At 54.8% G+C, this 26,630-nt stretch overlaps 1 protein-coding gene and 1 long non-coding RNA gene across 8 annotated transcripts in view; one reads left to right on the forward strand and one right to left on the reverse strand.

Annotated features, from left to right (window-relative positions):
- AGPAT3 (1-acylglycerol-3-phosphate O-acyltransferase 3) overlaps window positions 1-26,630 on the forward strand; it is a 122,797-nt gene that overhangs the window by 73,541 nt on the left and 22,626 nt on the right. For 3 of the 7 annotated variants that reach the window (XM_024239229.3, XM_054542431.2, NM_001133935.1), the window contains 1 exon segment: window positions 23,339-23,564. The exons of 2 other annotated variants lie outside the window; for them this stretch is intronic. In XM_024239229.3, the coding sequence (XP_024094997.1) occupies window positions 23,387-23,564 (178 nt within the window). In that variant the 5' untranslated portion in view covers window positions 23,339-23,386. 7 annotated transcript variants of the gene reach the window in all.
- LOC129052338 (uncharacterized) lies at window positions 8,817-13,975 on the reverse strand. The gene is made up of 4 exons (XR_008517344.2): window positions 13,924-13,975; window positions 12,226-12,324; window positions 9,471-9,576; window positions 8,817-9,168 (listed from the first exon to the last, which is right to left on the reverse strand). It is a non-coding gene; the product is annotated as an uncharacterized LOC129052338 (long non-coding RNA).

The following is a 26,630-nucleotide window of genomic DNA, read 5'->3' on the forward strand; positions in this document are numbered from 1 at the left end:
TTTTGAGACAGAGTCTTGCTCTTGTTGCCCAGGCTGGAGTGCTCACTGTAACCTCTGCCTCCCGAGTTCAAGCAATTCTCCTGCCTCAGCCTCCTGAGTAGCTGGGATTACAGGCGTGCTAATTTTTTTGTATTTTTAATAGAGACAGGGTTTCACCATGTTGGCCAGGCTGGTCTCAAACTCCTTACCTCAGGTGATCCACCAGCCTCGGCCTCCCACAGTGCTGGGATTACAGGTGTGAGCCACTGCACCCGGCCTGCAAATCTTCTATTTTGTTCAGACACTAACTCCAGCCCTATAAATAGTCATCCAATACTTCCAGTAAATGGTGCGTCTCATATTGATCTGCCTGGTTGCCTTATCGTGTTTGTTACATTGCTGTGTAACGAGTTACCCACAAACTTAGCAGCGAAAACAACAGACATCTGTTATCTCACACAGCTGCTGAGGGTCAGGAATCCAGGAGTGGCTTAGTGGGCGATTCTGGGTGTCATGTGGAGTCACATGGGGTCAATGTGTTGGCCAGGGATGCAGTCACCTGAAGCCTTGAGGGGGAAGGAGGGGCTCCTCCAGGCCTGGGAAGGCTGCGGCTGCCCCATCACGCTCTCTCCTCCACCAGGTTCACAGGTTCACAGAAGTAAAGGCTGAGCATGTCAGGACTGAGCTGAGCGGTTCCCACCTCTCAGTCCACAGCTTCCCACAGAGCACACAGGGGCCGCACCAGGGCTGGGATGGGGCTGCGACCAGGCTGGGGGAGCGTCCTGGGCAAACCCTGCTGGGGACAGGTTCTTTGTGTCTGATGCCATGGGAGACGCACGAGCAGGGACTTTCACTTTATCCCACTGTGGCCCCGTGACCCTGAGCGAGAATGCATTGGCCGGGCCTCTAGGGGGCGCTCCCTTAGTAACACCCCATCCCCGCTCCCGTGTGCTGTCGAGGGCCTCCAGGGGGCGCTCCCTTAGTAACACCCCATCCCCGCTCCCGTGTGCTGTCGAGGGCCTCCAGGGGTGCTCCCTTAGTAACACCCCATCCCCGCTCCCGTGTGCTGTCGAGGGCCTCCAGGGGGTGCTCCCTTAGTAACACCCCATCCCCGCTCCCGTGTGCTGTAGAGGGCCTCCAGGGGGCGCTCCCTTGGGAACGCCCCATCCCCGTCCCCGTGTGCTGTCGAGGGCCTTCAGGGGGCGCTCCCTTAGTAACACCCCATCCCTGCTCCCGTGTGCTGTAGAGGGCCTCCAGGGGGCGCTCCCTTGGGAACGCCCCATCCCCGCTCCCGTGTGCTGTCAAGGGCCTCCAGGGGGCGCTCCCTTAGTAACACCCCATCCCCGTCCCCGTGTGCTGTCGAGGGCCTCCAGGGGGCGCTCCCTTCGTAACACCCCATCCCCGTCCCCGTGTGCTGTCGAGGGCCTCCAGGGGGCGCTCCCTTGGGAACGCCCCATCCCCGTCCCCGTGTGCTGTCGAGGGCCTTCAGGGGGCGCTCCTTTCGTAACACCCCATCCCCGTCCCCGTGTGCTGTCGAGGGCCTCCAGGGGGCGCTCCCTTAGTAACACCCCATCCCCGCTCCCGTGTGCTGTCGAGGGCCTCCAGGGGGCGCTCCCTTCGTAACGCCCCATCCCCGCTCCCGTGTGCTGTCGAGGGCCTCCAGGGGGCGCTCCCTTAGTAACACCCCATCCCCGTCCCCGTGTGCTGTAGAGGGCCTCCAGGGGGCGCTCCCTTGGGAACGCCCCATCCCCGCTCCCGTGTGCTGTCAAGGGCCTCCAGGGGGCGCTCCCTTAGTAACGCCCCATCCCCGCTCCCGTGTGCTGTCGAGGGCCTCCAGGGGGCGCTCCCTTCGTAACGCCCCATCCTCGCTCCCGTGTGCTGTCGAGGGCCTCCAGGGGGCGCTCCCTTAGTAACACCCCATCCCCGTCCCCGTGTGCTGTAGAGGGCCTCCAGGGGGCGCTCCCTTGGGAACGCCCCATCCCCGCTCCCGTGTGCTGTCAAGGGCCTCCAGGGGGCGCTCCCTTAGTAACGCCCCATCCCTGCTCCCGTGTGCTGTCGAGGGCCTCCAGGGGGCGCTCCCTTCGTAACGCCCCATCCCCGTCGCTGTGTGCTGTCGAGGGCCTCCAGGGGGCGCTCCCTTAGTAACACCCCATCCCCGTCCCCATGTGCTGTCGAGGGCCTCCAGGGGGCGCTCCCTTGGGAACGCCCCATCCCCGACCCCGTGTGCTGTCGAGGGCCTCCAGGGGGCGCTCCCTTAGTAACGCCCCCATCCCCGTCCCCGTGTGCTGTCGAGGGCCTCCAGGGGGCGCTCCCTTAGTAACACCCCCATCCCCGTCACTGTGTGCTGTCGAGGGCCTCCAGGGGGCGCTCCCTTAGTAACACCCCCATCCCCGTCGCTGTGTGCTGTCGAGGGCCTCCAGGGGGCGCTCCCTTAGTAACACCCCATCCCCGCTCCCGTGTGCTGTCGGGGGCCTCCAGGGGGCGCTCCCTTGGGAACGCCCCATCCCCGACCTTGTCGAGGGCCTCCAGGGGGCGCTCCCTTAGTAACACCCCATCCCCGTCCCCGTGTGCTGTCGAGGGCCTCCAGGGGGCGCTCCCTTAGTAACGCCCCCATCCCCGTCCCCGTGTGCTGTCGAGGGCCTCCAGGGGGCGCTCCCTTAGTAACACCCCCATCCCCGTCACTGTGTGCTGTCGAGGGCCTCCAGGGGGCGCTCCCTTAGTAACACCCCCATCCCCGTCGCTGTGTGCTGTCGAGGGCCTCCAGGGGGCGCTCCCTTAGTAACACCCCACCCCCCACACAGTGTGTTGTCGAGGGCCTCCTGCCCTGGCGATGCTCTGGTCCCTGGGTCCTTTGATCTCATCTCCCTAGTTTAGCCTTTGAACTCCTTCATTTCAGATTGAGAGGTTTCAGGCTGGAGAGAGTGGAGGGACGTGCCTGACTTCCTGGAGGATAAGAGGCGGCCCACCCCACAGCTCTTCCAGCGTGGGGGCCCCGAACATGGGACCCAGAGCACCACCGTTTAGCAAACATTGCTGCAGTTTGGAGCGAGTGTCGCGGGTGCCTGGCCTGTGCGGCAGGCTGGGCGGCTGTTCTCTGTTGAGCCCACAGCCATGCCCCACATGCAGGACGTTTGCCTATCACTTGGAGGCCTTTCAGGGATCTTGCTAGCCCACGGCTGAGCACAGGGTAGACCTCACCAACTCACCCACAACCTGGCCCCTGGACACACTGGTGTTGTGAGGAGGAAGATGTGAGCACTCTCAGGTCCCCAGTCCTAGGGGTCCGTGCAGGGGTGGGGCTCGTTGACCTGCATCCTGGCTGGCCCTGTGACTCTGCCTGTTTACAGTGAACAGCTCCTGGCTGAAAGCTGCTTATTGGATTAGCCGGTGCCCCGACGGCAGAGCCCACAGCTGTGCGCAGGACAGACCCGTGTGTACGTCCTGCTTCAGCACGCTCCTGGGGGTCCCTTGAGTTGGTCTCTGTGACTAGAAGGACAGTGCTGGCCATGCAGGTGGCACCCTGGGGGTGCCCGGCACCCACTTCCTGCTGAGCAGATGCTTTGGGTGGCCACAGTCCCTGCCAAGCCTGGGCAGCTCAGGCCAGGTCCTAATCCCTCTGCTTGAGCTCGGCTCCTCATCCTTCGGCCAGGCCGACACCTGCTCCCCGCAGGTCCTTCTCGCTGGCTTCAGGCAGCACAGGACCGAGGGCTGAAGATGCTGAGCAGCTACCCAGCCTGCCTCTTCTCAGGGATCTGTGTGGCCCTGCTGGCGGTGGCTTTGGCCTATTACTTCTACTGGTGAGTGAGGCCGGGGCCTGGGCAGTCCTGGGGGCCTTTACTGTGTGCACCCCTCCTCTTCCAGCTCTGGACCGTTCTCTGCATGTCAACAAACCCTGCCTAGCCCTTTGCAGGGGAACTCCTGGGAGGTAGGGAAGCAGGGGATGGCAGGCGCTCATTCTGATCCCTCCTGGGGTCCTTGGGCGGCTCTCCCATCCTTCTGCAAAGGGGTTTTTGTTCAGAACATTCCTGAAGGAGCTGAGCGGTTTCATACCATCTGGGCGGTGTTTGTAGATGCCTGGCATGTCCTGGGAAGGACGAGTGCCCGATGCATGGGCACAGACTCCCACTGCCCCCCAAGGCAGGTGCTGTAGGGTGGCTGATTTACATGGTGATCTGCACCCTGAGCAGAAAATGTGTAGTTACCATCAAAGTGGCGCTGCTCTGTCACACCCATTGCCTGATGGGCTGGTTTATGGTGATCGCAGGCGATTTCCCGGCTGCCCTTGACCAGAGTCCCCGCCGGCTCTTACAGCAGAAGCTGAGAATCAGCAGGCGTCACAGATCACGCTGGCCTAGGATTGCAGAGATTCGGTCCCAGCCCCGCTGTGTCTCCGGGCTGGGATTAGACGGGGTGTTTGTGCTCCAGGCCTCCAGTGCTCATTGGTAAAATGGGACACTGATGCTGCCTGCCGTTTCTGCAGAGGGTCAAAGGGCACAAGATGCATGCCAGCCTCTGTCCATGGGGTGTGTGATGATGGTACCAGGTGGTGCAGGGGGCAGCTGAGGGGACCCAAAAACCCCAAGTCTGGGTGCTGACTTTATTTTCTAGAGCCAGAGAATGGGGTGATTTCCTAGGAAGAGACCAAGCTCCCCTGGAGGTTCCACTCTAGATTGTGTTTGTTTTTCTTGGTGCACACTTGGCCAGGAGATGCTTCTTTCTGATCTGGAAGCTTTCTCTTCTATAGATCCGATTAATGCACTTCCATTGCTAACAGCAGGGAGGGTCACTGCAGGTGGCACAGGCAGGAGGCTGCCCAGTCTTCCCCATGACTCAGTTTATGTAAAAACGATCAATACTATTTACAAAGAGGTTTACCCAGAGCCGAAAGAATCCTAAGGCTGAGACAGGAGGATCCCTTGAGCTCAGGAGGTCAAGGCCACAGTGAGCTGTGATTACGCCACTGTACTCCAGCCTGGGCAACAGAGCGAGACCCCATCTCTAAAAAACAAACAGAACCTAAGCGTGGAATTTAGGAGACAAATTAGCCCGGGATTTGGGGCCTCTGAAAGTTTGAGCAAGGGGGCGGTCATTGGTGAGGGTTCCAAAACCCCAGGAGCAACCGCTCACTCATCCTCAACCTGGGGCTACCGCGAGTGTGACGGGGGCCACATACACAGGGCAGGCTGGCCCTGGCGAGCGGGCGATTCTGGCAGCTTCCACGGCCCGTTCCCGGCACCTGGGCAGAGGCAGGGTATCAAGTCATTTCTTGGGATTCGTGGCTGAGCTATGCAGTTTCACAAATGCTCAAAATGATAAAAGACCTGTTATGTGTTGGGAAAAGAGCGCCTCTGTCTGGGAAAAGTGCAGCCTTGCGCCTGAGCAGCTGCTCGTAATTGGCTTATGTAATGCCAAGCCTCTCAGCTTCAGCCTGCTGACCAGGTGGCAGGGGACTGGCTATGCCACCTCCTCACCCACAGCGTTTCCAAGGACGTGCATTTCTCGTTTGCCCTCAGGTCTTCGGTAAGTTACCTGTGGAATTCGAGGCCTCAAGTGGTGGCCTGCGCCGTGGCAGCGTACCCACAGGTGCCATTTAGTTGTACTTGCAGTACGACCTGGGAGCTTCTGGAACCTGTGGGCTTGTGAGGTTCCTGTTGATCCTGTTTGACCTGGAGGGCCACAGAGGCGGCTTGGTTTTTTTGTGGGGACAGAGATGTTGAGCCTCACGGTGGGTGCTGGGCCTGTAATAGGGGCAATTCTGCATTGGTGGCACCACGGGTCCAGGGAGGCCTCGCCAGCTCCCTCCCAGAGCAGGAAGGAGGGCTGGCCACTCACCAGGAGCCTGGGAGTCTGGCGTCCTTCACGAGGCTCTCCTGAAGCACCTCTGCCCACCCTGCGTTCGCCACACGTGCCCAGGCACCAGGCGACGGACAGCAGGGAGCCCACAATGCCAGCTCTTCCTGGAGACACCCACCCCTGCGGTGGCCATTGGTGTTCAGTGTGTGACTCTCTGAGCACGGGGTTCTGGACCAGGAACCCTCTGTTCTCGGCCCACATGAAAAGAGCGGCTTCTTGTTCATCTTCAGAGACCTGCTCTTAATGGGCAGCGGGGGCTCCGAATGCTGAGAAAACCCCACAAGTGGCAGCTGGGTGCCTCGCCCTGCAGCCACACCTGCCAGCGGTCACCCTAGGGTGCAGCAATCACCCTGGGCTGCTGTGGTCAGGTGGGGTCTTGTCTTTAGCCCCCTTCGGCGGCTCACTTGGCGGGAGGAGGGTGGCAGGGTGGTGCCATTGCCTCATCTGGGCTCAGGGAGACCTCCAGGACCTCTGTTCTATCTCCCGTCACCTGCGTTTTATACAGAGAAAAAGCTGTCCCGGCAGCCCTCAGAGCCTCTTGCCGGTTGGAGATGGAGGAAGACAGGCCGCAGAGCCTTGTTCATCTGGCATTTCCACAGCAGAGGGAGGGAGGCCCGCTCCCCAGGACCAAGTGGCCAGGGTGTGTGGTCATGCTAGGACATCATTTTCTTTTCTTCTTTTTTTTTTTTTTTGGTGGGGGGGATGGAGTCTCACTCTGTTGCCCAGGCTGGAGTGCAGTGGAGTGATCTCAGCTCACTGCAAGCTCCGTCTCCCGGGTTCACGCCATTCTCCTGCCTCAGCCTCCCGAGTAGCTGGGACTACAGGCTCCCGCCACCACGCCCGGCTAATTTTTTGTATTTTTAATAGAGACAGGGTTTCACCGTGTTAGCCAGGATGGTCTCGATCTCCTGACCTCATGATCCACCTGCCTTGGCCTCCCAAAGTGCTGGGATTACAGGCGTGAGCCACCACACCCGCCCGGAACATCATTTTCTACTTGTAAACCAGAAACCTCCTTCCTCCCTCCTGCCATCCCATAGGATTTTATTGATCGCCTACTGTATACCAGGCACTGGCTAAGCCCTGCACGCACGGTAGTGAGCAGGCAGTCCCCACCCTCCTGGGGCTTGATTTCCCAGAATCCTCAAGAGAAAGCCAGTCCTCAGGGGTCAGCAAGTTCCATGTTCAGCTTCGGCTTTCGGCCATTCCTGCCGCCAGGCCACGCTAAGAGTCTGCTGGGGCACCTCGGTTCCCTGCACCCGGCCTGCGTCACGGAGGAGGGGGGCTGCAGCTGCACTCCCGGGAGGTTGGAGTCGGGGTGGGGCAGGCTGCGTGCTGTTGGTGTAGGATGGGTGATGGCAGTAGTGGCAGCTTATTACCACATCAGGAGAGGCCGGAGTGTTTTCAGCAAGGTCAGAAGCCTGTGCTGTGTTGAAAACCAGGGCGAGAGGCAGACAGGGAGGGAACGTTCCGCCGCCTAAACCACTTTCCCACCGCGTCTTTCACCTGGAGTGGAGGGGCAAGTGCCTGGGCCCGGTGATGGCAGCTTCGGGAGGGTTCCATGAGGCTGCCTCGGGAAGCAAGGGTCCCGGCGGAGCTGGGTATTCTCCTGGGCCCCCTCAGGACAGCGGCATCCACTTCAGGCATCGCCTGTCTAAGGAGCCACCCCTCCCTCTCAGGCCAAGTATGAAAACGACCCACAGCACCACATGTGCCAGGGCCCCAGCATTTCACCCACGTGGCAGAATCTGTGCCCTAAATGCCACAGCCCTTCCCCACCTCGGAAATGCAGGCTGAGTGGAGGCCCCGGCCCTTGCTACTCTGGAGCGATGGCTAATTCAGGCTCCAGGTGGCCGCTGAGTGGTTCCCAGGCTGGTCCTGCATTGCGGCTGGGCAGGGGCCACACGTCCCTCCCCCGTGGGCCCTGGTTGCCTGGAATCTGGAGCAGAGAGAGAGAGGGAAGGTAACAGCATGGCCTGTGTATCCCTGCCTGCGGGCGCTGGCCTCGCTGTCCCTGGGCACTGCCTGTGGACTCCAGGGCACTCTCTTTCCTGGAGAGGAGGCTGTGGGAGTCGGCGCGGGGCAGATCCAGGTGGCCAGCAAGGCCGCCTCTCCTCCTAAGTGGTACTGATTGATAGGGGAGAAAGACAGAGGCTTGTTCCCCAGAAAAGCACAGAAAACCAGGCTTGTTCCTCAGACAGGAAACGATGTGCCAGGAGGCAGGCAGGGAGACAGCTGTGCTCGGCCTCTATGCAGTGGGATTATTAGGGACAAATTCCAGAACAAAACTTGGGTTTCATCTAAGCTTTTTGGGGATTTGGGGAAAGCAGAAGAAAAGAGGGAGCCCAGGAGGAGGTCAATACACCATGCCAGGAAATGAGGAAAAGCTCAGATGTGCAATGTCAGCGCTTTTCCATGAATCACCTCTTACCTCTAGAACAGCAAGTGCGGGAGGCGTCCAGGTGCGGGGGGGCCATGCGCCTCAGGGGCTTCCCTCCCCAGCCCGCCTGGAGACATCGTCACTGACTCAGCTCCAGCAGGCAAGGGTCCCTCGGGGTCCACCACTGGGATTGACACCAGCAAGTCGGATCCTTTCTCAGAAGCCCAGAGGGAGGGCAGAGCCGTAGCCACAGTTTGGAGGCATCTGCTGGGCTAGTGCACATTTTAACAGCACCTGTGACAAGGTGAGGCAGCATGGGTGGCCCTGCAGGTGGCGGTTTGCATATGTGCACATCCAGCCAGCTCCATTTTCCAGTCTGGGGACTATGGTGACAGGAACTAAAAAGGCTGCGATTTGGCCTACGGGGTCCCGGGGTCATCCCGGGGTCGCACCTCAGCTACCAGGCTTGGGGGTTCTCTGTGCGATTTCAGGGGAGACACACAGCCCATCGCACACCTGACAGCCGTCACCCTAAAGCAAATTCGGCTGAACTATGCGCACTGGGGACTGTGGAGCATTTTCATTCACATTACACATTTCATTTCACTTCACGTTTTATTGGTCTGAGTAATGGTTTAGAAACTATCTTTTACTTCAAAATGTTTGTGCATCTGAGATTTTCTGAGTTTATATCCTGACGGGGCGCCGTAACGATAGACGACGGCCGAGGTGCAGGGAACCCTGGTTTTGTGGCTCAGGACAGGTCCGGCCTTTCTGAGCCCTGTCCCCGCAGAGAGCCCCCTTCCCAGGCACCCGTGTCTTGGGTCGTCGCTGGCCCTGTGAAGTGCCACTCTGTAGCTCTTGTGCTGTCCAGGCCAAGGGTGGCTGTTCTGAAACCTACTCAGTTTATTCCATCTTGAATCAATGCATTTTTTCAAATCCGTGCCTCAGGGTGCCTGTAGAATGACAGATGTGGCATTTGAATCTGTAAATAATGAGTACACCTTTAAGGTCCAGGCACTCTTTGTTTAAAATATTGTGGAATGCCTACATCATCTCAGGTTTGCACAGGAGCGTGGCTTTGTCAGGACTTATCCCCAGGCAGCCCTGTGGGCACCTGGTGGAGGCTGGACAGGGGTCACAAGGAGAAGCCAGCAGGAGGGTGGGCCCTCCACCTTGTCCCCGCAGGACTCCCCTCTCTCCCCAGACACACTCAGCCTCCGCCAGGACTCAGGGGTTCCAGCCGAGCTCCTCTTACCAATGATGCCCCGTGACTGCCCCAGAGACGGGAGGGCTCAATGCCATTCCCCTGCAGGCCATGTCTCTCCCCAGCTTCCAGTTGGTTGTCCTGCAGCCTCAGGTCTCTGATGGGATGAAGCAAAGTCGAGAACTTACGGTTTGTCTGGCTTTATTCTTGTGAGAGTGGGAGTGACAAGCTCTCTACATCCCCAGCAGAAACCAGAATTCCACCTCCTACATAACTTTGTAAATTGCAAAATATAATGAAAAGTGCATGAGGCCAGGCACAGTGGCTCACGCCTATAATCCCAGCACTTTGGGAAGCCAAGGTGGGTGGATCACCTGAGGTCAGGAGTTCGAGACCAGCCTGGCCAACATGGCAAAATCCCTTCTCTACTAAAAATACAAAAATCAGCCAGGCGTGGTAGCCCGCACCTGTAATCCCAGCTACTTGGGAGGCTGAGGCAGGAGAATCACTTGAATCCAGGAGGCAGAGTTTGCAGTGAGCTGAGATCATGCCACTGCACTCCAGCCTAGGGGCCAGAGCAAGACTCCTTAAAAAAAAGAAAAAAGGTGCATGAGACATTGATGACCAGTTTAATGAAAAAGTATGCAGCAAATGTCCATCTGTTTCTGTAGAGTAAAAGTTGTTATAATAATGCATAGTTCATTTAAGAAAATTACGTCTAGATCAACTTAGCTGTGACTGTTTTATGTGTGCGTGCATGTGCATGTGTGTGTGTGTACATGGGCGTGTGTGTGTTTTGGAGTGTGGTCCCCACAAGTCTGCCACCCTTGGAGAATGCTCTTCTGCCCTGCCACATGGCCGTGCCCTGGCGTGGGAAGCGCCCGCTGTGTCCTGCAGGCCCGCAGACTTGTCACAGGTCCATTGTGCCGTCATCAGGCCCTGGGAGCTTTCCACATCCCTCCACTTCCCACCCAACATCACCACTCTCCGGCCAGTGAGACCGTCACAGCACCAGAGGAGACAAATTCTGGAGCTCAGAGAGCTGGGGTAGGTGACGGGAGGGTGGGGGGCTGGAGGTCCTTGGCCAGCAGCCTTCCCACCCCGGGCCACCAGCACCCTCATCCTCCCTTCGTCCTGCCCAGCTCTGCCTCCTCCCTGCGCTCTTCTTGCCAGGGTTTGCAGTTTACACTGGCAGTGATGCAGTGGCAGACACAACTTGGGGAAATAACTTTAGGACCCTGGTCTTTAGTTCCCATTCCCGGTAAGACAGTACCTGGCGGGGAGCTTCTCGCCCTCTTCAGAAGTGGCCTGGGGGCCCTGGGGCTACTGATCCAGCCCAAAGCTGCAGTCAGGAGAACGTGCGGCCGTGTGGGTCTCGTAAGAGAGGCCGACCAGGGCTGCCCGGGAGGAGCTTCTGTTTGGCCTCTACCTGCTGAAGTGACGCCCCTGGCATCTCCAGTGAGGCCTGGAAATGTCGCAGTCTCCTCTTCACTGAGTCCAAAGTCACTTCCATCTCGGGCTCGTCCAGTGTCTGTCAGGGCCTTGAATCTGAGACGAGATTGTTTGCTGAAGTGCTCCATGGACTCTCTTTCAGGATTGATGATGTTCTTTCAGGAACTTTAAACAGAGATGGCATGTAACGAGTGTGGACTAAGAAGTCATGCTGCTGTTTCTTTTTTCTTTTTCTTTTTTTGAGACAGTTTCAAAAAAAACTGCCTCCCGGGTTCAAGCGATTCTCCTGCCTCAGCCTCCTGAGTGGCTGGGATTATAGGCGCCTGCCACCACACCTGGCTAATTTTTTGTATTTTTAGTAGAGACGAGGATTCACCATGTTGGCCAGGATGGTCTCAAGCTCCTGACCTCAAGTGATCTGCCCACCTTGGCCTCCCGAAGTGCTGGGATTACAGGCATGAGCCACCGTGCCCAGCCTATGCTGGCTGTTTCTCACAAATGTATATTGAATATGAGCCATTCGCTTAGAAAACATTGATCAAGCATCTATATTCTATGCCAGGCCCATGTGAGTAAGAGTCATAGCTGTTGATGATGTAAGGTGTGTTTTCAGCCAAAGGTAACAGAGATAGTGATTTACCGTTACCTCTTGTCTTCCCCACCTCTTGAAGAGGGCAGCTGCTAGTGTGACCTCAGCTGCTCCCCAGACCCTAAGGGGACCTGGGACCTTCCACCTTCTACCAACAGTGTTGGTCTTCTGTCCTCACGCCTACAGCTTCACGTGCCCACAGTAGCTCCTGCACCTTCAGACACCGCCTCCTCACCGAGGGAGGGAAGAACGACAAAGGGGATGACCAGAGGTATTTGTTTCTTGTCTTAGGAAAGCAAAAGCCTCCCTTAAAACCCCCGCAGACTTCTCCCTGGCTGGACCCAGGGCACATGCCCATCCCATCCCTGGATCACTTGCTCAAAGAGGGGATGGGATTACCTTTATGGCTTAGATCTGGGGCTGGGCTTCCCTCCCATATCGAAGAGTGAGCGCTGCCATAATAGCAGGAGGTTCTGTTACCAGCAAAGTGGGTAGTGGCAGGTAGGTAACCCACAGTGACTTGTGTGTTGCAAAAGGCAGGGTTCTGTTATCCAGAATTGGAGGAGTGGTTTTAGGTACATCATGTAATTATGCCTTTAAATCCATTGGTTGAGAAAATAGGCAATGCTAAAAGATTCTCATGAACCTAGCAGTGGTTTTAAGTTAATTTTGTATTTTATTTATTTTATCAGTATCTAAATACAATAGAAATACAAATACAATAGAAATGGAATGGATCATGTGAGATGTGTGTTGTTGACTAACCTGTAGTCAGTGCTTCGTGCACATGGGATCCAAGTCCCCAAACAGTGGCTGCAGATCCACACTCTGCTCCAGGTGCTGAGCTGCCCCAGACAGCTGCTCCTAGTCAGTGAAACATTGATTCTTTAGTCTCAATTGTTGGTCTGCATGTCTACTGATAAGCCAGTACTGTGCTATTTTAATTATTGAGGCTTTCTAGATGTTGTAATGTATTTTAGGGCTATTTTCTTGTTCTTTTTCATTATTTTCCTGGCTTTTCTTTCCTGTTTAGTTTTCCATATGAACTATAGAATCAGTATGTCTGGTTCTGGGGCTGGGGGGAGGAGCTTTTGCTATTTTAATTAGGATTCATTTATATATTTAGGTTTATGTATCATTTACATATTACTATCTAACAAACCACCTCAAAATGTATCAATTTAAAACAACTACCATGTCGGGGGGCCCTCAATTCTGTGGGTCAGCAATTTGGGCTGGGCTCAGCAACGCGGTTCTTCTGCTGGTTTCCCCTGGGGTCATTGGAGTGGCTGTCGTCAGCTAGAGCTGCCTGGAGAACCTCAGGTGGAATGGTCCATTTCTGGTCTGTTTCTGCTCCATGTGGGACCACCTTCTGTCAGACTAGCCCAAGCCACCACCTCTGATAGCCACAAGGGTGTAAGGGAGTGGCAAGGCTCTAAAGACTGGCTTGGAAGTCCTGTGACACCACTCCCACCACATTCTATTGATGGGGTGAGCCCTGAAGCCAACCTGGGTTCAAAAGGTTGGGGAGTAGACTCCGTGTCTTGGCAGGAGGAGCTGCACGTTGCTAAGGACATGTGTGTAGGGAAGGGGTGGTTGCAGCCTGGTCACACGGGGTTTTTCCATTTGTTCAGCTCTGCTTTTGTATCTTTCAAGATGTTCTGTGGTTTCCTCATAGAGGCTTTATTTCCTCTGAAGCTTGTGTTTAGGTATTTTCTCTTTCTTATTGCAATCTGTGTTCTCCTTCAAGACACCTCCTGCTTTTGTGTGTTCCTGTGGAGGGGTGGTCTGCTAGGCCCCGCTCCTTGGCTCCTGAACACACAAGGAGATCATATATCCATATCCTCCCAAGCTGTAAGAACTTGTGCTGGGCTGCAAACTTGCATCCTACTTGCCGTAGAGGACAGCCCCTCCCCTAAACTTCCAGTTCCCCCCTCTCCTGCCTGCCTGAAAGGCACCAGCCAGGCAGTCTTGGAAGCCTCGTGTTGAAGGTGGTGGAGCCCCCAGAGCCTGGGCCCAGATGACACGTGGGACAGAGCCGCCAGTGACCTGGAGCCATTAAGGGAGAAAGAGATAAACTCTGTGATTGTCTTGGTCTCTTCTGACTGATTCAGAGGCCACTGCAGTCTGCGTGTTGTACATTATTCCCATTAGCATCACTATCAACTCTAGTTCCTGTTGTAGTGGATTTGGATTCTCCTGGGTATTGAGGCTACACAGTCGTCTGCACAGACTGACAGTTTCACCTCCTCCTGCCAGACTTTTAGGCTCCTGCTAATTCCAAATGCTGATAAGGTTGGGCCGGCAATGATTTCATATTTTTCAGGCTTATGAAAAGATAAGGTGGTCTTTGTAAGTGAATTTACCCAAGAACTGAAGTTTGCCCTTTAAACCTCAAAATAGGATTGTGTTTGTTTCATCTAAAATTTTAGTTGAATGCTTAGTAGTATCTTCGCTGCTTACCAGACTTCTCAGATAATGTGGTAACTATGACGCGCCCTCTCTCAGCATTCCGATGAGATCAGTGTGGGCCACGGTCACTGCATTGTGCCCTCATGTGTGATGTCAGAGAGCCTGCAACCGCGCCCCGGTGCTCAGTGGCCTCCAAGGGGCCTCAGGTCCTGGGCTCGTTTCTGCCCCAGGTAGTGCTGTCAGCAGCATGCCTGCCTTCTGCAAGCCCCTCTTCCCCAATCCCCAGCCCACACTTCCAATGAGCTGTGGGCCAGGAAACCAGCCCATCACACTTGTCCATGCTGCGTTTAAAGCGGGAGGAAGGAGGACCCAATGCAGGGCCCGAAAAGTCCACCGTGAGTGAAGTCTCTTTCCTTATGGGACACCTAGGCTGGCTTCTCAGAAAGTGTGTGCAGTTTATTTCTGGGTTCTTGGCGGTGTTCTGAATAGTAAACGTTGCCAACTAAATGAAGACCCTTTGAGATATCGCTGCGTCTCTACTGTTCCTGATGGTGGACTTTCTCCTCCAGTGTCTACTGACAGTAACAGCGGAGCTTTCTGCAGCACCCAAGAGCCAGGGGCTCACCGTGGTCCCCTCCTGTGCAGCTGGCACACAAGGCCCTCCCGTGCCACCACCTCGCAGGGGGCCAGGTCTGCTCGGCCCACTACACCAGAGCACTTGGGTGCAGGGTGGGTGGGACAGAGAAGAGGAAGGGGGAAAGGAGGGAGCTGACAGCCGTTTCTCAGTTCCCCATTATGGACTTGGATTTGGATCACTGAAATCCATATGGAACTAAGAAGTTATCTTTATCCCACAACTCAAAACTCCCGTCTAGAGCATCAGAAATGATGTGCTTTTGGCATCCTGAAATGTCTTTCTCCTCCGCCAACTGCTGTCTGCTGAGAGCTAGCCTTGCTCTCGGAAGGGCAGCTCGGGCAGGGCAAAGGGAGAATTCCAGGGTTTGGGAGCGTCTGCTGATCCCAGAATAGTTGCCAGTGATGACGTCTTCTTCCTGGACCCCAGGACCCAAGGACAGCAGGTCCCACCCCAGCTCTGCCCAGCTCCTGCCCCTGCACAGAGCAGGACGCTGGCTGGGGTGGCCACTCTGTGGCATTTTGGGAAGATAGTGCTGTATTTAGGAGGCTGTGCCATCTCCTCTGGGGGATTTCAGCGCTGGTGACAGAGGCATGAAAGGCTCATGGATAGAGGAACTGGTGTTTACCCCTCATAGAAACGAAGTTGCCGTCCTATGTGTGCAGAGAAAACCAGGGACTCCTCTGTTCAGAAGGAAGAAATGGAGGGGCCTGGTGGGCCTGGCAGCGGCGTGGAGGTGGTGGGCTCGGAACTGTAGTTTCCAATCCATAAAAAGGCGTCGTCAGAAAGGTTGGGGTTTTTGGCAAAGAAGGGGGGTCTCTGGGGAGACTGCGTGTGGGCGAGAGCCTCTGCCTGGCCGGTTTTGGAGGAAGAAGGTCACAGGGACCAGCGACGGGGAGGAGGGTCGCATGCTGCAGCGAAGGACCTGGGGCAGGCAGGGGGTGGGCTGGATGGCGGAACACGGGGATGGGCCCGTACCTCTCCAGAACTACAGACCTGGGATGAGGCGGCCTGTGAGTGCGACTGGGCTGTGTGACGGCACCAGAGGCGGGGCTGCAGCTGCAGGCTTTTGTCGTCCTGTGGTCCTGGAGGCTGCCAATCCGAGGTCAAGGATTCCTTCTGAGGCTTCTCACCTGGGCTCTGACTGCACGCAGTCTCCCTTTTTCATAAGGACACTGGTCAGATGGAATCAGGGCCCACCCTAATGATATCATTTAATTTAATTACCACTTTAAAGGCCCTGTCTCCAAATAAGGTCACATTTCGAGGACCTGGGCATTACCTTTCTGGAAGGAACTCAGTTCACCCTAACAAAAGGTGGCAGAATTGGGTGTGGGCGTGTGGGGCTGGGCTCTGATTGGCAAGCAGTGCTCTGGCCCTGCCCAGGCAGAGGCAGCCTCTTGCCTCACCTTTGCTCCCCTGATCTAAGAAGGTGCAGACCCTGGTAGCTTGTGCAGGGGCCAGGACAAAACCCAAGAAGCAGCCATCATGCCCCAGGACCAAGACGCACTGGCGCCAGGCTTCCAGGCGACCTAAACCTGTTGTTTAATGAAGAGGCTCAGAAGCAACTCAGTGTCCTCCATGTCTCAGTGGCATCCGAGCAGCCATGAAAAGGTGCCATGGGGACTGGAGAGGCCCATTGTTACACCTCCCAGCCCCAGCCCCAGAAATCAGATGGAGCCCCAGAGGTCCTACCCCTGAGGTCCCACCCTGTGTGGCTCTTCTATCCCAGGTGTTCTCCAAGGTCCCCGGGGTGCTGGGGGCTGCCCAGGCTATCTGCTGCGGTCAGGGTGTCAGTGGTGTCACCAAGTGAGGGGAGGTTCCACATTGCCGGCCAAGTGGCTTTATGTGCCTCCAATGGGATGTGGCAGGAAGCACCCAGCGGCTCTGCCATGCATTCTTGACCAGAAATGTTGAACCTGAGTTAATTGTGAGGAAATGGACAAATCCAGGGTGTGGGGCATGCTGCAAGAGCTGCCTGAGCCTCTTCAACACCATCAGGCCAGAATAGGCGGGGAGTGTCTCGGGGAAAGGGGACAGAGAGACATGCCATCCAAATGCATGTGTGTCCTCCACGGGGCCCTGCATCCCCAAAGCTAGGAAGGTCATCTGGGGACAGTTGGTGAAATGGGAACAGGGACGGGATGTTTGGCAGTATTCTGTCAGCATTCATTTCTTGGGTGTGCTCATGGTGTCCTAGTGAGCAGGCTGTCCTCATTCGTATGAGATGTGGACGAACATAGAGGGAGTGCCGTGACGTAGCCCAGGAGACCTTTTTAGCTTAAAGCCTGTGCATAAGAAATATGCAAGTGAGTTTTAGATGTTCGTACATATTTCATTGCAGAATATTAGTTTAGGGTGATCAATAAAAGACTTTCAAGCCTAATGTTAAGCAAAAGAGACTTTCAATATATTCCACAATGATGAAATCCCATGGAAGAAGGGCAGTGGGAATGCAGATTCCAAGAGCAAATGGAACAAAGCCAGCTGTCCAGAAGAGCTTTTTTTTGGGGTTTGAAAACAGGTGCCAATGGTGGCTGTCAAATCATGATGGCATTTGGGTTCTACTAGCTACATTGGAGAGAAAGAAAAACACTATGCTTTACAAGGTCAAAATCTACAATATGCCAGACTTTACACCCCTTGCATATTTAAACTTAAATGTAGAAGCTTAAAAATGTAGAAGCTGGCTGGGTGCAGTGGCTCATGCCTGTAATCCCGGCACTCTGGGAGGCTGAGGCCAGAGGATCACTTGAGCCTAGGAGATCAAGGCTGTGTGAGCCATGATGGCATCGCTGCCCTCCAGCCTAGGTGACAGAGTGATATTCTGTCTCTATAAACAAATACATGAAAAATAAAAAATAAAAATGTAGACGTCACCTTCACATTGTCTGGGGATGCATAATTTTCTAAAAATTGCTCTAATGGGCTCACGAGCAAATGCTCTTGGGGGCCACTGAGTCCAGGCCCCTCCCAATGCTTTCCTGCTCTGCCAGCCCAAAGGAGTTTGAAGCTGGAGGCAGGGACCGGTGTGGCCAAGCAGGGCACCTTCCTCACCATCACCCTTCTGCAGGGAGGGAGGCGGCCTCTGCCTGCTGCCATTGGAGGTTTGCGCAGTCAGGTTTATCAAGAAGGTCCAGGCAGGCTGGGTGCGGGGAGGTGGAACAGGGTACCTGCGAGGTCTGTGAGTGAGACTACACTGCTGGCTGGACAGAGACATGGCAATGACCCAGGAAAACCATGCTGAGCACTCTTGTGGGGGCAGGCGGGCGGGAGAGGCCCCGATTTCCGCTGGCTGGAATTAAGCAGGCGAACAGCAGATGTTCCTTGGAATGGAGTCTTGTCCATAGTAAGTGATGAAGACATGTGTTTGGACTCCGTATCTAGGACCTCCAGGAGGTAGAGGTTGATGATCCAGGCAGGTGACCTTCGGCGAGGGAGCACGTTGAAAGGCCGTGGGCCGTGCAGACAGCTGGGGGACACCGTCCCGGGTGTGACCTTGGGCCACACAGCAGGGTGGTGGACTTGCTGCTAGAATTGGGCTCCAGGGCTGAAGCCGGCCCCTCTGATCTGGCATTGGCCGGCTCCATTCACCCTTTTTTGGGCTTACTGCCACAGAGACTTCCTGTGAGTGGAGCTGGACCTAAGACGTCAGAGTTCCGGGGGCACTGAGTGCTGTGTGGCACCCGGGCCAGGAGAAACATGTGCCAGAGGGCAGGTGTGGGCTCTCCGGGGAGTCTCTGCATAGACTTTCTAGCCCAGAGGTTCAGATGATGGACCAGGGACTGGCTGCTCTGTGACACCAAGGACGGTTGATAAAGTGGATTCTTGAGGGGAAGCTCCGTCCACACAGAGGCTGGGACGTGAATGTGCATCACGGCTCTGTCTGTGGCCCCCAAAGGCTGGGTGCCAGCTGCCTGTCAGCAGGGAGCGTATCACCGTGGCACATCCATGCCGTGGGGGTCACTCAGCAGCCACGGATGCGCCCCTGGGTGCTGTCTCGGGGCCGTCTCAGAAGCACTGCGCTGGGCCGGCTGGGCCAGATGCCATAGGATTCTGTGTTTGTGAACCTCTAGAAAAGGTAAATTAACCTATAGATCTGGAAAGCTGATCTGCATTGTCAGGCTGGGTGGGGAAGGACTTGGATGGAAATGTTCCCTGTTGCAGTGTGGTGGGGTCACAGGCGGCTCAGCTTGTCAACACCCATAACGCTATGCACGGACACTCAGCAAGCCCATCTTAATCATGTGTTATTTATTCCTGGATGAAGTTCTTTTTTTTTTTTTTTTTTTTTTTGAGATGGCGTTTCACTCTTGTCACCCAGGCTGGAGTACAGTGGTGTGATCTCAGCTCACTGCAACCTCCTCCTCCCAGGTTCAAGCTATTTTCCTGCCTCAGACTCCCAAGTAGCTGGGATTACAGGCACGTGCCACCACACCCGCCAAATTTTTGTATGTTTAATAGAGATGGGGTTTCACCATGTTGGCCACGCTTGTCTCCAACTCCTGACCTCGAGTGATCCGCCTGCCTCAGCCTCCCAAAGTGCTTGGATTACAGGTGAGAGCCACTGCGCCCGGCTGAGAACCTGATTTTTAAAAATAAACTTCGTGACTGGGCGCCATGGCTCACACCTGTAATCCCAGTGCTTTGGGAGGTTGAGTTGGGCGGATTACCTGAGGTCAGGAGATCGAGACCAGCCTGGCCAACATGGCGAAACCCCATCTCTACTAAACATACAAAAATTTGCTGGACGTGGTGGTGCATACCTGTGGTCCCAGCTACTCAGGAGGCTGAGGAATGAGAATTACTTGAACCCAGGAAGCTGCAGTGAGCCAAGATGGCGCCACAGCACTCTAACCTGGGCAACTGTGAGATAATCTGTCTCAAAAACAACAAAAAAAATCAGATTCTTGTACTTTGCGCCCTAGCAACGGAATCAGCAGGTCTGCTGTGGAGCCCGGGCATCTGCTTCTCAGAGCATCACAGCTGATGTGCTGGCTCTCAAGCAGCCTTCTCGGGACCCTGGTTCTTCTGGGCCAGTGTGGAGTGATGTGTGCCCCTGGGTGAGGACCACCTGGTCTCCTGGGGCTCTGCTGTGTGCCAGGTGGGGGCCAGGTGATGGGCTGCAGTGTACAACTCAAGATCTGGTCGAATACATCATCTCTAGCTCAAGAAAGGCGTTCTGAAACAGCAAGCCTGGTCTGCCCAACGTGTCTGAGGCTCTGCTCTAAGGGTCCCCTGCCCACCCTGGGGGGACTGCTGTGTGTCTGGGCGAGCACTGACTTCTGAGCCTCGCTGCCTATACTGGCACTGGCTCTACTGCTGATTCCCTGTGTGGCCCCGTATGATGCACGAAGCCTCTCCGTGCTTCTGTTTGCTCACCTGTCAACTGGGGCAGTGATGGCATCCCGCTGGGGTCGTCTGAGAGTCTGGGAATGCGTGAGAGGTGTTCAACACAGACCGTGGAACAAGTTAAGCCCATAAAAAGTGTTTTTGTTGCCCCCTTGTCTTTTCTGTCCTTTCTATCTAGGGTATTAATTTCCTGTTGCTGCTTTAATGAATCAGCCCAAAGTGTGGTGGTATAAAACAGTAAAACTCCTTAACCCTGCAGTTTGTGGAGTCAGCAATTCAGGAGTGACTTAGCTGGGTGCTGTGGGGTTGCAGGTGAGCTGAGGCCAGGGCTGGGCTCATCTGAAGGTTTGACCAGGGCCAGAGGGCCTGCCTCCTGCGTGGCCCCCTCAGGGGTATGAGGTCAGCCCCTTCCACGCAGGCAGGACCTGCTGCTCACACATCCTTGTGATGTGGCCATCCTGGTAGCAGAGCCAGGCAGAAGCTGTCCTTTTTGTGACCTAGCCTTGGCAATCACGTAGCACATTTCTGCAAGGCTGTTCATCAGATGCAATGACCGAGTCCAGGCCATAGTCAGAAAGCGAAGAAGACCCTCCACCTTGTGAGGGGAGGAGCGAAAGCGTTTCAGGCCCATTTCTAAACCATGACCAGAGCTCTTGTCCCCACAGTTTCTGGGGAGCCAAGGGCCCAGTGTCTGGGAGAGGTGACTTTTAATGCCCCATAGGTTGAGAATGTCCAAGGGTGGTGGGAGTGACACTGGCATCTGTGGCCCCCGAGTGCCATTCAAGGCAGCGCCTGCAAATCCCCGAGAGGCAGAAGGTGGGGGCCTGCATGGAGGGCGCTCTGTGGAGTCGGGACAGGGGGTTTTATGGGTGGGTGGGGTGGGCGTCCATGGAGAGCCTTGCTCTGGGTGCAAGAATGGCCACAGTGGGGGCAGCTGGCGGTGTGGAACAGGGGCTGCCCTGGGAATGTGGAAGGCCAGCTGGCGCCACTCCAGAGCCCGCCCCTTTGCCCACCATGGGAGTGCACTCAGTACCCTTCCAGAGGACCAAGTCAGGGGTTGGCAGCACCGCCAGCCTGACTGCCAGGGTTTCCCCTCCACACGGGGGTCTCGGGTTTCCCCCTGCACACGGGGGTCTCGGGTTTCCCCCTCCACTCGGGGGTTGCAGGGCCACTCAGTAGCAGTGCTGCCAAGAGTGGAGGGGGGCCACCGGCTTCCCCGCTGAAACTGTGAGACGTGCGTAGAAGGAAAGGGGGAGCCGGTGGAGCCCCTGGGGAGTCACTTCTTTTGTGCAGGAAACCAGAACAGAAATCTTTCAAGCTTAAAATACGCACACGAGCGTGGGAGTGAAAAGCATTGATTCCCACACCGGGGTTTCGTGAGGCCTCCTGGCTCTGTTTGCAGAGATTGATTGTGCAGTTTGGATCTTTTAAATGAGATACTAAATCAAATAAAAATTATGATGCCTTCACCGCGAGTTAATCACTATCAATATTTGGGTGTATTTCTTCTAGTCTTTTCGTTTTTTCTTTCTGGTTTGCATGGGAGAGTGTGTGTGTGCGTGAGTGTGGCATGTTTATGTGTATGATGTGTGTTGTATGTGTGAGACTGTGGTGCATATGAGTGTGCATGGGGTGGGGGGATGTGTTGCAGTGTGTGGTGTGTGGTGCAATTTGTGTGTGTGTGGTGTAGAAGGTATGGGGCTGTGTGGGGCAGTGCGTGTGGGATGTGGTGTATGTGTTTTGCACTGTGGTGTGTGTGGTTTGTGCTACAGTGTGTGTGGTGTGGTATGTGCAGTGTGTGTGGTTTGTGGTATGGTGCTTGCAGTGTGGTATGCACCGTGTGTGAGCGTGTCTGTCGTTTGTGGTGTGTGGTGTGGCATGTGTGTGGTGTATGTGTGGTTTGTGGTGTGTGTGGTGCAGGTGGTGTGTGTGGTTTGTGGTGTGTGTGGCATGTGTGTTGTTTGTGGTGTGTGTATGTGGTTTGTGGTGTGGTGTGGTATATGTAGCATATGTGTGGTGTGTGGTGTGTGTGGCATGTGTGTGGTTTGTGGTGTGTGGTTTGTGATGTTTGGTGTGTGTGGCATGTGTTTGGTTTGCGGTGTGTGTGTGGTGTGTGGTGTGGTGTACGGTGTGTGTGTGGGTGGTGGAGTGGTGTGTGTGTGGCATGTGTGTGGTTTGTGGTGTGTGTGTGGCGTTTATGTGGTTTTGTGGTGTGTGTGGCATGTGTGTGGTTTGCGGTGTGGTGTGTGTGGCATGTGTGTGGTTTGTGGTATGGTATGTGTGGTGTGTGTGGTTTGTGGTGTGGTGTGTGTGGCATGTGTGTGGTTTACGGTGTGGTGTGTGTGTAGTTTGCAGTGTGGCCTGTGTGTGGTTTGTGGTGTGGTGTGTGTGGTTTGCAGTGTGTGTGTGTGGCCTGTTTGGTTTGTGGTATGTGTGTGGCATGTGTGTGGTGTGTGTGGTTTGCAGTATGTGGCATGTGGGGTCTGCGGTGTGGTGTGTGTGTGGTGTGTGTTTGGTTTGCGGTATGTGTGTGGCATGTGTGGGGTTTGTGGTGCACTGTGGTGTGTGGCGTGTGTGTGGTTGGTGTGTGTGTGTGGCATGTGTGATTTGTGGTGTGTGTGTGACGTGTGTATGGTTTCCAGTGTGGTGTGGTGTGTGTGGCATGTGTGTGTTTTTGTGGTGTGTGTGTGTGGCGTGTATGTGCTTTTGCGGTGTGTGTGGCATGTGTGTGGTTTGCGGTGTGGTGTGTGTAACGTGTGTGGTTTGCAGTGTGGTGTGTGTGACATGTGTGGTTTATGGTATGGTATGTGTGGTGTGTGTGGTTTGTGGTGTGTGTGTGGCATGTTTGTGGTATGGTATGTGTGGTGTGTGTGGTGTGTGCATGTGGCATGTGTGTGGTTTGCGGTGTGGTGTGTGTGGTGTGTGTGTGGTTTGCGGTGTGGCATGTGTGTGGTTTGTGGTGTGGTGTGTGTGTGGCATGTGTGTGGTTTGCAGTGTGTGTGTGGCCTGTGTTTGGTTTGTGGTCTGTGTGTGGCATGTGTGTGGTGTGTGTGGTTTGCAGTGTGTGTGTGGCATGTGGGGTTTGCGGTGTGGTGTGTGTGTGGTGTGTGTTTGGTTTGCGGTATGTGTGTGGCATGTGTGGGGTTTGTGGTGTGCTGTGGTGTGTGGCATGTGTGTGGTGTGTGTGTGTGTGGCGTGTGGCATGTGTGGTTTGTGTGTGATGTGTATGTGGTTTGCAGTGTGGCGTGGTGTGTATGTGGTTTGTGGTGTGTGTGTGGCGTGTGTGTTTTGCAGTGTGGTGTGTGTGGCATGTGTGTGGTTTGTATGTGTGTGGCACGTGTGTGGGGTTTGCGGTGTGCTGTGCAGCATGTGTGTATAAGCGTGAGGCGTGTGCGGGGTGTGCAGTGAGCAGTGCCCCGGTGTTCCTGTGAGGGTGTGGGCGTGGCCACCCTGACGCTGTCCCTGTCCCTGTCTTTGCAGGACGGCTGTCCTCAGCGAGGGGCCGTGCACCCGCTCCTGAGCAGCGCCATGGGCCTGCTGGCCTTCCTGAAGACTCAGTTCGTGCTGCACCTGTTGGTAGGCTTTGTCTTCGTGGTGAGCGGTCTGGTCATCAACTTCGTCCAGCTGTGCACGCTGGCGCTCTGGCCGGTCAGCAAGCAGCTCTACCGCCGCCTCAACTGCCGCCTCGCCTACTCACTCTGGAGCCGTGAGTGTCTGCCGAGCCAGTCCCTGCCGCCTGGGGCTCCCGTGGGGGTGGCGCGGGACCATGGACGGGGCAGCCGTGGGCTCTCAGACAGGAAGTGAGGGCTGTGCAGGAGGCGCCGAGGCCATCTGGCTGGCAGGCTGTAGGAAGGCACCCGGCTACCTCTTTGCCTTAGCTTGAGCTGTGTGACGTGCCAGTCTGACCATTCTGACCCACAGCAATAGCAGCTTCCCACGGTTTACCAGAGCATATGGGAATGTTTAAACAAAAGTAAAGAGAATGCTGAGTTCTGTTTACCCGTTACCAAGTTCCAACAGCTCTCTACATGGCCCCTCATGTGTCTTGCCCACACTGCGCCGACACCAGAGCATCCCTGAAAGAAAAGGTGTCCTGCCTCCCTGCATATCAAACACGTGTAGCTGTGTGTCTGTCCGTATGTGCCTCTGTGCGTATGTGTATTATACATAGAGAAACTGATCTTTACCTGTCATGTGGACAGAGACTTAGAGGCTTGGTAACAACACTCCCTGTGGACAGGTAACCGCTCACACTGGGCATCGTGGGGACATGAACAGGCACATCTCTGGAGGGTGGTTTGGCAGTGGCTGTCAACAGTTTAAGTGGTTGCAATTTTCAACTCAGCAGTTCCACAGAATAACATGCAACCTACAGAGACGTATGCAAAAGTATGCAACTGGACAGGTGTTCTCATTTTATCACAGGTATTCTCATTATTGTATTATTTTTATAGTAGCACAAAACTAGAAGCCACCCAAGCACCTGTCACTGGAGACTAATTATGCTGTGCCCATACAGGGACCGTCTGCGGCCATCATGGAGAGCTTCATCTTGCCCGTACAGTTTTAGGTGAAAAGGAAGAGTATATGACAAAGCCCATAGGATGCCGTGATTCATTCTGTGTCTTAAGAAACGATGCTGGGTGTGTGGTGTGTACATGTGTGGAAAAAGCCCAGAAGGGGCCGGGCATGGTGGCTAACGCCTGTAATCCCAGCACTTTGAGAGGCTGAGGCGGGTGGATCACCTGAGGTCAGGAGTTCAAGGCCAGCCTGAGCAACATGGTGAAACCCTGTCTCTACTAAAAATACAAAAAATTAGCTGAGCATGGTGGTGCACACCTGTAATCCCAGCTACTCGGGAGGCTGAGGCAGGAGAACTGCTTGAACCTGGGAGGTGGAGGTTGCAGTGAGCTGAGATCACTCCACTGCACCACTCCAGCCTGGGCAACAGAGCAAGACTCTGTCTTAAAAAAAAAAAAAAAAAGAAAACAAAAATCTCAGGATGCCTGAGAAAACTGCGTGATGCTGATATCCAGGGAGTGGGGAAAGGAGGGGATTCTTATGTTTTATTTCACACTCTCATGCTGTTTCCATGTTTTTGCATGAGCGCATACACACTTTGTCTCATATGGGAAATGGTGAGTGCGTAGACACTTTGTCTCATGTGGGAAACGGTGAACGCATAGACACTTTGTCTCATATGGGAAACGGTGAACGCATATACACTTTGTCTCGTATGGGAAACGGTGAGCGCGTAGACACTTTGTCTCATATGGGAAATGGTGAGCGCGTAGACACTGTCTCATGTGGGAAATGGTGAACGCATATACGCTTTGTCTCATGTGGGAAACGGTGAACGCATAGACACTTTGTCTCATATGGGAAACGGTGAACGCATATACACTTTGTCTCATATGGGAAACGGTGAGCACATAGACACTTTGTCTCATGTGAGAAACGGCGAGCGCCCATACACTGTCTCATGTGGGAAACGGTGAGCACATAGACACTTTGTCTCATGTGAGAAACGGCGAGCGCCTATACACTGTCTCATGTGGGAAACGGTGAGCGCATAGACACTTTGTCTCATATGGGAAACAGCGCATAGACACTTTGTCTCGTGGGAAACAGTGAGCGCATAGACACTTTGTCTCATATGGGAAACAGCGCATATACACTTTGTCTCGTATGGGAAACGGTGAGCACATAGACACTTTGTCTCATATGGGAAACAGCGCATATACACTTTGTCTGGTATGGGAAACGGTGAGCACATAGACACTTTGTCTCATATGGGAAACAGCGCATATACACTTTGTCTCGTATGGGAAACGGTGAGCGCATAGACACTTTGTCTCATATGGGAAACAGTGAGCGCATAGACACTTTGTCTCGTGGGAAACAGTGAGCGCATAGACACTTTGTCTCATATGGGAAACAGTGAGCGCATATACACTTTGTCTCGTATGGGAAACGGTGAGCACATAGACACTTTGTCTCATATGGGAAACAGTGAGCGCGTATACACTTTGTCTCGTGGGAAATGGTGAGCGCATATACACTTTGTCTCGTGGGAAACAGTGAGCGCATAGACACTTTGTCTCATATGGGAAATGGCGGGCCTGTAACCTTGTCTCCACAATCTCCTTCCAGTTCAGGAGCAGGTAGCACTGCTGAAAAGGCTGTTTATGTCAGCTAACTTTCCATGCCTGCCACACCCCACTGTCTGCAGAGAGACTAGTAAGCCAGCCCTTAGACTCGCTTGTCTTAAATGTGTTATGCTTCAGTTCCTGGTTTGTTTGTTTTTTCTCTTTTTTTTTTTTTTTTTTTTGAGACTGAGTCTTGCTCTGTCGCCCAGGCTGGAGTGCAGTGGTGCAATCTCGGCTCACTGCAAGCTCCGCCTCCCGGGTTCACGCCATTCTCCTGCCCCAGCCTCCCGAGTAGCTGGGACTACAGGTGCCTGCCACCACACCCGGCTAATTTTTTTTGTATTTTTAGTAGAGACGGGGTTTCACCGTGTTAGCCAGGATGGTCTCGATCTCCTGACCTCGTGATCTGCCTGCCTCAGCCTCCCAAAGTGCTGGGATTACAGGCGTGAGCCACCGCGCCCGGCCAGTTTGTTTCTTTTTTTAAATAAAAGGCTGCTGCTTTTTTTTGTGGGAAAGGATAATTGAAAATCCTATAATATAAAATATACAAATGAGTTATTCATGAGTATAACTGGATAAGATGAATATATACAAAAAGGGCAAATATTAACTGATGAAAACTA

This window comes from Pongo abelii, chromosome 22, assembly GCF_028885655.2.
Source record: "Pongo abelii isolate AG06213 chromosome 22, NHGRI_mPonAbe1-v2.0_pri, whole genome shotgun sequence".
In the NCBI taxonomy this organism is placed as follows: domain Eukaryota; kingdom Metazoa; phylum Chordata; class Mammalia; order Primates; family Hominidae; genus Pongo; species Pongo abelii.